Source organism: Acanthisitta chloris, unplaced genomic scaffold (assembly GCF_000695815.1).
Source record: "Acanthisitta chloris isolate BGI_N310 unplaced genomic scaffold, ASM69581v1 scaffold1512, whole genome shotgun sequence".
Classification (NCBI taxonomy): Eukaryota; Metazoa; Chordata; class Aves; order Passeriformes; family Acanthisittidae; genus Acanthisitta; species Acanthisitta chloris.
The window spans coordinates 25,102-35,288 of NW_008658586.1; the positions used below are offsets into that span (position 1 = coordinate 25,102).

Below are 10,187 nucleotides of genomic sequence, written 5' to 3' on the forward strand. Positions count from 1 at the left end.
GAAAAACAGATGCAGAGACATTGCATGCTGGGCCTCAGAGTGTCTACATGCTCGATTCTTGTGCTAGCTTTCTTCCTCTGCAAGGCTGTGTGCGCGTCACCTCTGCAAGTTTAACCACTTGCTGTCTGCAACAGAGGTACTCTGCATGATCCTGCACTGCATCTGCCACTCCTCGAGGAAAGAAAGGGAGACAAGGGACAGCAGGAGAGAAAGGTCTTGAAATGGAGGACTGAAAACTAAGATAATTACAGCCACCAGCAACGGACAACATTCCGTGTGTGGGGGAAAGATCCTCCTCATCAAAAACTTCTTTCAAAGTCTTGTCCTCTATACAGCAGATAACAGCTGAAGTCTTTAGGCCGGTTGAGGGACTCTTCTCTTGCCGAGTCTCTAATTCTGACACTGCTGAAACTGCCCCAAACCTGTGTGCGTCAGATGGCGATAGAAACGAGGAACATCTCTGCATTTCCCCCATTTCCAAATGTAAATTACTATTTCCCACCAGCATTTAGGTCCCAGCCACAGCCAGAGAGAGCTTCCTTCTGCAGACCAGAAACAAGGCAGGTGGAGACTTCTCCCTCACATCCTCCCATGTCACAGGCACCAAGCACCAGACCCAGGGAAGTAACTCTGTCTGCATGTTCCTGATTAATTGCATGATATCAGTTTCTAACAGCTTTCCTTATCGCTAATCGCCTTTTCTGTGATTGGTAGGATAAGCTATGCACCAACATACAGACACGGAAATGCATTATTTTTACCACAGTTAAAAAAAAACCAAAAATGAAAACAAAACAAAACAAAACAAAAAAGCACAATCTTTGGAACAAAAGAATTAAAGGCAGAAATTTAAAGGAAAAAAAATACATATTCAAAGAACATAGTGAGGTATAAAAAAGTATTTTCTCTTTTTTTTTTTTTTGTTTTTGTTTGTGTTTTTGTTTTTTGTTTTTTTTTTTCTCCTCCTCGACTTGCTATAGAGTTCCTCTACTAGTAAATATTGCAATAGCCAGGCCTCATGTACTGGGGGGGCTGTCCCACTTGCAGGGGGCTCACGTCACTTCAGTAGGGGGCAAATCGGCTGTAGCCACCTCGGTATAAACTCGCCTGCAGAAATGAAATGGGAGAAGAAGCAGTTGTTAGGTGGAGAACTGTGAAGAGACACCCACCACAGCACCCAAATGCTTTTGGAAGGCCTAACAGACCTGTCCTGGCACTGACCCGCCACCATCAGCACCTCTAAGAAGCAAGAGAGAACCTTGTCTGCAAAACCAAAGATGTGGCTCAGGAGGACATGCTCATGGCCAACCAGCTGGAGGTGACGTTCAGCAAGTCATGGAGGGAGGGAGTTCAGTACCAGAGAGGGGACTCACGAGCCCTAATCTCAAGCCACTTGTCTAGGTTGCCTTTATAGACAGCAGAGACCAGGAATGCTGGGATACTCTTCACACACCCTAAGGTAAAGGTCTAAAATGGATATGATGACTGATATCCTAGAATTACCTGCTTTTCCCTCATTGACCCTAAAGTGAATCCACATGATGAGCTGAGGCTGAAACGGAGGTGCTACACTGCAGATATCTATTTTTAGGTGTCTTTTTCTCAGAACACATTTGTATTCCAGCCTTTGCAACAACACAGATACTGCGCTGGCTAGCAGATGGGCAAGCATGTGTTTTCAGCAAGATGCTCCACTCCCCTCCAATGCCAGCATACCTCATCCCTGCCCTTGCGTAACTACTGCTGGCAGGCAGGACACTGCATCCTTCCACTAGTGGAGAGGGAACCAAGTGGAGCAGCTTTGCTGCAAGATGTCACAAGAACAGTTTATTCCCTTGCTTCCTTGAACTAGAAATGGCAAGGAAGGTTGTCTTCAATTTCTAACTATTGTTGAATTTTGCTCTGTGTATCTCCTTCATACAAGTTCTACTGATTCAGCAACAGTGTTCTGGCTCCCGGCATTTCTGGTCATTTTTGTGTCATCTCCTTTTGTACCAGCTGATGTGCAAGACCAAGTAACAACTGGGCTCCTAGAACCTAGTTCCTTTCCTAGTGCACACACACATTGCAATGCAGAACCACTGAAAACCCAGCACTGCAGTTAAGTACTTCCTCCCTCAACCAAATGTTTTTTCTGGGTGAAGCTTCATTGCCTGATACCCAGTGAACAGCTATCCCCCAGGAAGGAAATGAGAAACAGCACAAGAAAGAAAATCCCACTTACCACAGCGCCAACTCCATAGCTAGCGGCAGGGGCAAGGGCATGGTAAGGATCTGCTGTGTACACCCTGCCATAACTGAAGAAAGGGAGAAAAAAAAATACAAAAAGAAAAGACAGTCACTTGGGAAGGGCAGAGAAACAGCTGTCTGACCACAGGCAATGGAAGAAGCAGCACACCCTTCTACATACACGTATGCACACACAGGCACGCAGGCAGCCCCTCTGCGAAGAGATCCGATGGGCATGCTGCCATGCATTGTATGAGATGGGCAAGAGAACCACCTGCAAGGAGGAATGTGGCAGGGGCCACACGTTTGACCTGTAGGAAAGAGGTCAGCACCTTTGAAATGACAGCTAGTGCATCCCTTACCTCACATGATGCAATTTGGGAGGAGAGTGACTGCTGGCGCTAGGACTACTGGCATGGTAACAGCTGCTAAATGGAAAGCAGTGAGGGATTCTTCACAATGAGAAGAGAGTATAAACTTTAATGGTCTCAAATGCACTAGGATTGAAACATGGCCCCACTGCACAGGAGGTGAAAAATCTTAAGGCAAGCACTCTGGTGATGATAATCCTTCATATCTATTCAGAGCAGAGCTGCATGGTAAAGCACCCTAGAGTACTGCATGAGCTGAGTCGTTTTTGCTTTAGGGGATGGGGAGAGGAAGACACCCAGTGATTAAGCAACCTGCCCAGAGTCACAGAGCAAGGAAAGCCAGATCTCTGACCCTGAGGCTGTAACCACACTGCCTCCTTTGTGCAGGGAATCACAAGGATAGGGAAGAGGCTAGGACTTGTGCCAGCTCACACACACTCGAGGGCAATACCGTCCAGGAGCAGAGATGCAAACCGTGCATTCAAGTCTTCCGTGTTGGGTTGTGCATGCATGTGCGCACATGCGAGTGCGAGTGAGACAAAGAGATGGGGGGAAGAAGTACAAGTACTGGAATGGATCAATGCTTCTGGAATCCCTGAGCACAGCAAGCTAGCCCCCCATGGACACCTCTCCCTTACATACCCATCGCTGTAAGCTGCTGCAGCGGCTGCAGCGGCCGGGGCTGCTGTTGCAGTAGCAGGCTGTGCATATCTGTAGGCTGCGTATCCACCCTGCAGGAGAGAAGAGAACTGACTTTACAGATACCTGTCCACCCACGCAGAGCATTAAAAATAAAGTTTAAAAAAAAAGATCACACACATCACAAGGAGAGGAAGTGTTTCAAACTGCATCAGCTCCCATGTCATGCCTATCGCAAGCATCACCCAGTAACTCATGTCTATTCCTTTCCTCAGAGGGACCAGGGAGGCTCTTCCATTATCCTGTTTAGCTAAAGGAAGACTGAGCATGGTTATAACCCTGGAGAAAATGCAATTTGGTATGGAGGAACTGAAAACCAGAGGAGACCTAAAATCTTGCATGCAACGTCATTTTTATGGCCCCTTCCTCTTAAGTTGAGGAAATCAGAAGTGGACACTTTCAAAGGGGACCATTCAGAGAAATTGCTACTTTTGGGGTTTTTTTTTTACCCCCTATCTCTTTTCTTTTAACCCTGGAAAATCCAGAAGGCTAGAATTGAATTTGGCTCACATATGTAAAAGTATTAACAGCCAGAGAAGTCAAAGAGCAATCAGGAAAAGATGGTAAGACAGCTCTTGGTGGTTTCAGGGCTGTCAACAAGAAAAATTGATATTAAGGCCAACCAGACTGCTCTTCCCTCTCCTTCCCTCCATGTAAGAAGGAAACAGGTTGGAGGAAATAATGCCAGAACAGTCTGTACTGCTGCTCTGCTGCCTTTCTGCCCATGCTACACACCGGTAGCAAAGGTGCTTACGCTGATCAGAGGTAGTTACTAAAAACATACTCAGAGCTGCGCTGGCAAAGTGTGAATCCTGACCCAGAGGAGGACCTGTGAGTTTCCTCCTGGAATTCCCCCAAGCGGCTCCTGGGGCAGAGGAAGGCCTGGCTCAGGCTCTGCACACCCTATGGTACTCAAGGATGGAGACCAGCCACATTTCAGGCTGGGGCAAAGGTGGCACAGCAAGCAGCAAAGTGGGCTCTGAAGCCCTGGTTAGATCTTTCTTTATTGCACACTTCTGAACACGCTTTTGTTAACTTTGGGGGAGAGGGCATGGTAAATGAACCATGGCTTTGATTTGCTAGAAACACAATGAGCCATAAATAACATCAGAAAATTCCAGATTGCTTCTGGCTTTTTTTTTTTGCCTTTTTTTTTTTCCTTTTAATTGACATTTCAGAGTTTGATGGACCAGAAGGCAGAGTTATACTCTTCACCTCCAGAATCAGCTCAGCATACCTCTACCACTTCCTTTCCTAGATCTCTTTTACATGTATGTAACTAAGAGTACAAGATCAGCTTTACTACAAAACTGTGTGTTGGCTCAGCAGTGCTCAGTTTGGGGCTAGGTAGCTTTTAAATTAGAAGCAATGATTTTTCAATTCATTTTGGTTGCTTTTCTGGGGGCTCTGTTAGCCACACCAAGGCTAACATGCTTTCCAAAACATGCTTGCAGACCCTTTCCTACTCCAGAGAAGAGGGACTTGCAGCCTCCTCAATCTTCTAGTAACAGAAGGAAAAGCAACCCAGATCTACACCTGTGAAACACCACCACATGGCCTGGAAGAGATGTCGTGTTGCACCTTTGCCCTGTTAATCTCACCTAGCTGTTTCAATCCCTGCATTTTGGACTGATGTGGGGATGTTTAGCTTGATTTTGCAACACCATTACTCCCACTTCCAAAACATGATGGAGGCAAGAGGAATGAGGTACAGCCTTAAACCAAATCAAAACTTCATCAAACCTCATCAAATTAAGGCAAAACTTCATATCAATGTCATTGTGGACTCCCCTTCAGTTTATGAGCTTCCTGAACTCTTGGTCTGTCACTTGGGCATGGTGTAGGAGGCATTTTCTCCTGGCACTACCCTCTGCAGAACAGCTGGCTTCAGCATGTACCCTGACCCCCCACTCTTCCCAAGACTTGCCAGTCACATTTCAGATCAGAAGCCATTTCAAATGTGCCTGGCACATACTCTGAACATGACAGCAAGATGCAGTTTGAAACCAAAAAAGGCTTATCATGTAATTCTCTTTTAACTCATGTCTCTCATAAGGGAAAATGAAACAAAACCAAACCAAAACAACAAAAAGAAAAATAAAAAGAAGAAGAAAAGAAGGGTTGGAATCAGGTGTGGGAGGGGGAATGGCGTAACATTTATTAATCAAAATTAAAAACTAAGCATGCTGACATCTGGAGCTAGAACAACCAGCAAAGTCACCACGTTCAGACTCATATTGGCTAGTTCTATCCATCCCAGCATTCTCTTGGGACAGCAGTTCGCCCTAGGCTCTACCACAAGCTCAGTGAAGTACACAGCCTCAAGTACTAGAGCGTGCAGCCACAACAACCTGCTATTACGGAAACAGTCAGTCACCACTGGAGTTAACATTCCAACCTTAACGACTCCCGCAGCCTCCCGCCCTCACCCCCCAGAATGGCTCCCACCCTAGCCCTGTCCCACACCACAATGTTAATAATTATAACAAGCAATAACCCATCTGTTATATCAGAGAAGGGAACAGAGACTCCACTGAGAGATTTAGAGCGGGATGTTAACATTTCTTCAGTCAACTGCACAACAAAGAAAAAAAACAAAAACAAAAACAAAAAAAAACAAAAACAGGAGAAATAATTCATTGGAGAAATGAAGTTAAGAAATAGCTGACGTGTATTGCTTTTTAACCATGCACTGATGCAAAATTGAAGCTACTGTTAATTTAAAAAAGGAAAAAAACCAAAAGCTCTCAGGAGAGAGGTACACACGTACGGGCAGACCTGCCCAGTTCCGAGCGGTCTGCAAAGCCTACTTATGTGTACTTCAAAGAAAACCAAAAATGGGGTTTATAATGGCCATGGTGCATTCCTGTCATCGGAGCAATGAGTGTGGACAGCTGGGAGATTTCTGACACAGGGATGTATTTAGCATGACCAGCAGGTCCAAATACACCAAAACAGGGTGAAGGAAAGAGGAGGAACTACTGCAACTATTACTTGTTATTTCGTAAATCCTTTCACCAAGCTCTGGGACCAGCACAGTGCAAAGCAGACATTGTGCAGGTTGCCTTACCCAGCTGATGCTCCTGTTCTCCATAACCCAGGACCCGCCTATATAATTCCACCCATGCATCTAAATCCCTGATTAGCTTGTCCAATGCACCAGATATTTTCCCCTGCTATTCCTGCTCACACACAACTCTTAACTGGTATGCAGAGCTCATCCATAACCTCAGCTGCATGGTCTGACCACCCTTAGCGATTTCTGATGCCACTCACTTTGGGTACTTCAGTAAATATAAACTATAACAGAGTAGAGCATCAGCAACAAAGATGAACAATCGTGTTTCCCAATGAATCAAAGAATCATAGAATTTTAGGGGTTGGAATGGACCTTATAGATCATCCAGTCCCAGGACACCTCTCACCAGACCAGGTTACTCAAGGCTTCATTGAGCCTGGCCTTGAATATTGCCAGGGTTGGGGCATCTGCTACCTCCCTGGGCAGCCTGTGCCAGTGTCTCACCACCCTCACGGGAAAAACTTTTTCCTAATAGCTAACCAAAATTTCCACTCCTTCAATTTGTACCCATTGCCCCTTGTCCTGTCACTGCAGCTCCTAACCAGGAGTCCCTCTCCTGCTTCCCTGGAGCCCCTTCACATCCTGGAAGGTTGCTATGAGGTCTCCATGCAACCTTCTCTTCTCCAGGCTGAACAGCTCCAAGTTCCTCAGCCTGTCTTGACATGAAAGAAACAATTATTGTCTTAAAAGGCCCTTGCTAGCTGCACCACACTACTCCAGTGCCACAGCCCAACTGCAACAGGTGACACCACTGAGTGGCATCGTACCTGAAACCCAAGACAGCCATGCAAACTCCTACTCCGCCTATTTGATTCCACAGAGTCAGGTTACCCATCTAAGTTGTTTTTTAAAAATCTCTAGCCTCATCTCAAAAGAAGTGAGTGTGGCTGAGCTTCTCGCAAAGATGTTAAGTCAGAGACGTTTCTATCAACAGCACAGTTTAATCACCGCCTCGACAAGCAAATGGGAACTAAGGAGAAGGCTTATCTATTTTTACTGGGCAGTAAGCAACAACCAAAAGGACTGCGTAAATCAAGATTAGCCCTTTCAGGTACAGGATTGTCTGGGGAGCACGTGAAAGAGATGAACACAAGCCTAAATGTTGCTTATCTTAATCCAAGTTCTCTTTCTCTGGCTATGTGGCCAGTGTTGCTGGGGCTATGCTGAACCCCTTTCCCCATGTAGTGCTTGAGTCTACAGACCTCAACTGTCAAACAACTGTATTGGTTAGGTATTCACAAAAGCTCAAATCTAAAATGACTCTTCTGTGATGTTACTGTCCTTGGCTCATCAACAAAGCACTATTTGTTTTTCTTTTTATATTCTTTCTTTAACATTAGATGGCAGCTCTTCCAGTGTTGTCATATATCCTCTGAAATAACACAAACATGAAAAAACAACATATACAGGAAGCTGCAATGCCAACTAAAGCAGCATTCCAATTACTGAACATGTTAGTGTAGATAGATGAGCACTTTCTGCAGTTCAGCTCAAAATAAGTCCATTTTCTCTTCCACTCTTCAGGTCCATATTAGGTGATCAATCCAACGAGAGCGTGAGGAAATCCACAACTACAGCTTACTATGCCAGTGTATCCCATGGTATAAGTCTCCCTTTTCTTTTTTCATTCCTGCCTTAGATGGGCACACTGAATATGCTGTTGGTCCCCTTTACTCCAAAGAGCCTTAATGTCCCTAAGACACAAGTGTCCCCATAGCCCTGGAGAAATGTGTAGTTCATGGTACTAGTTAGATACATTTGACCACCTGCCAGGTTTAGCCAGCGAGCCCAATTTTAGGTTCTTTTATTTGCCATCTCTCAAATGTGTCTTCTCCACTCCTAAACTGTCATATAAAAGAAGTTAAGAAGCAGAAAGGGCTAGAACCATTTCCAGTATTTCTGTATTAGAAGGGTGGCATACGTGCACCAGGAATGAGCATGAATGAATTAAAAGAGGTGACAGGACAACAGTGTCCATTGCAGCAGGTGCTTCTACATGGTAATGGGACAAGCATGACCTTCTTAACCCTTCCATTGAATTTACATTTTGGTTTGGTTTTTTGGGTTTTTTTTGGAATGAAATACCACTCAGTATGGAATCTGGACACACGCCACCCTGCTACAGCGGGGGCTTGGCTCACACGTGAGTCTGCGCTGCCCTAAAAAAGCCTCTGTTCCCATCTCTAATGTGGTGCTGGAATGGTTAGTATAATTCAGTTTTTTCCACTGCAATCCACAATCTGATTGGTTGGCAGGTCACACTGGCACTCCTACCTGAGGTATTTTAGCGCTAATGATTGGTTCCTGTAAGACTATTCTATAACAGAACACAGGAAGAGCAGTTCAAAAAAACACAGCTGTGGAAAGAAACAATCATACAAACAGCCCGCAGTGGGGCTCACCAGCCTTTTCTTTCCAGTGGATGCAAGCACGCTTTTCACAGGCAGGAGCAGTTCTTCGCATGGGTGTTGGTTTGGGTTTCCCCCCCGCCGCCCAGATTGACCCCGTTGTAGAAGAAAGATAACCTTTCTTATGATCCGAAATGAAGCCCTCTGCATCCTGGGGCAGGTTGTTTTACCAATTCAGGTGTCTTGCCAGAGTGGGACGCATCCAACAACAGATGGAATGCCTTCTTCACAGAAGAAATGGCTAGCAGGATGGTTGCCCCAGGAAAGAAAAAAGGAGTGAGGAAAAGGAGGAGGAGGAAAATGAGAAATTGATGCATAGCATATATGCAGAAAAAGCAGCCCAAACTTGGGACACTTCCCCTTCATCTCGCCTACCACTAACCACTCCCTGCCAGCTCAGCTTCTTTCTGTCCTTCCTTCACACAACCCTACAGAGTCGAACCTCAATTTCACTTCCCCCCAGTCCTAACTCTGCCATTCCTTCCAGAATCTGAACAAGTCTAACGCAGCAACCAAAGGGATGGAGTCACTGCAGTGAAAAGCATGACATCTGTGGGGCACAGGGACACTGCAATCCTCCCACCTGTGCCAAGCAAATTGTTTGAAAGGTTAACTTCAAGTCTGGATTATGGTAACATTTTCATGAGCTCCATTGAAGAGCTCTGGGCAGCAGTAACACAGGAAAAAGTATCGCCATCTACTTTGATGGAGTTCCCTCTTCTATCATCCTGCTTTCTGACAGTGAGACCACAGCCACCAACAGCAAAGTTACCAAATGGTTCTAACCTGACTTGAGGGCTTGGTTTTGTGTTACATGATCATACTGCACTGCAGTACTAGTGGTTACAGGTACTCTTCATTACTGAAGTCTCTGTTCCTTAGAACACGTTAAATAAGCCTCTCCTCCCCATCTGCAATGGAAGCTCTGAAGGAGCTTTCTCAAACAGGGAGTAACTCTGGCCAGTCTTCCCTTTCAACACGGCAGCCTCTTATATGCCACACTCTGAGGGAAGAGGCACTAAGCATTGCTTATTTTCTTGGTTACTTGCTGTAGCAAAGTCAGTGGTCTGCAAAGGCAGTGCTTTAGGAGTGAGGCAGGAAAACCCAGAACCTTCTGCAGTCCTTGACACAGTTTTATAAAGAAACACTTGAGTAGGCAGATCAATTTTTAAAGGCCTGCGCACATGATAGTATATGTAAGAATGAAGAAATGCACCCAGTACCTCCGTGCTCAGAGAGCACATCTTCCAACTGTTGTACCTGGGCTGGGAAAAGTGCCTTTACAAGATCTGATCCTCCATACAAGCTGACAAAATCCAAAAGCTAGTTCCCTCCATTATCCTGAGTCTAACCTCAGGATCCACTTTATAAATGTCAGGAATATCACCTTCAACGGAGCAG

At 45.4% G+C, this 10,187-nt stretch overlaps 1 protein-coding gene across 3 annotated transcripts in view; it reads right to left on the reverse strand.

Moving 5' to 3' along the window:
* Positions 1–959: 959 nt before the first annotated feature.
* Positions 960–10,187, reverse strand: part of RBFOX2 (RNA binding protein, fox-1 homolog (C. elegans) 2) — a 56,700-nt gene continuing 47,472 nt past the window's right edge. The window contains exons 9-11 of one of the 3 annotated variants that reach the window (XM_009085134.1): positions 3,243–3,331; positions 2,225–2,297; positions 960–1,107 (exon numbers count right to left, since the gene is read on the reverse strand). In XM_009085134.1, coding sequence (XP_009083382.1) covers positions 1,053–1,107; positions 2,225–2,297; positions 3,243–3,331 — 217 coding nt within the window. In that variant the 3' untranslated portion in view covers positions 960–1,052. The remainder of the gene's footprint in view (positions 1,108–2,224; positions 2,298–3,242; positions 3,332–10,187) is intronic. The other 2 variants (XM_009085133.1, XM_009085135.1) reach the window with 2 other exon arrangements.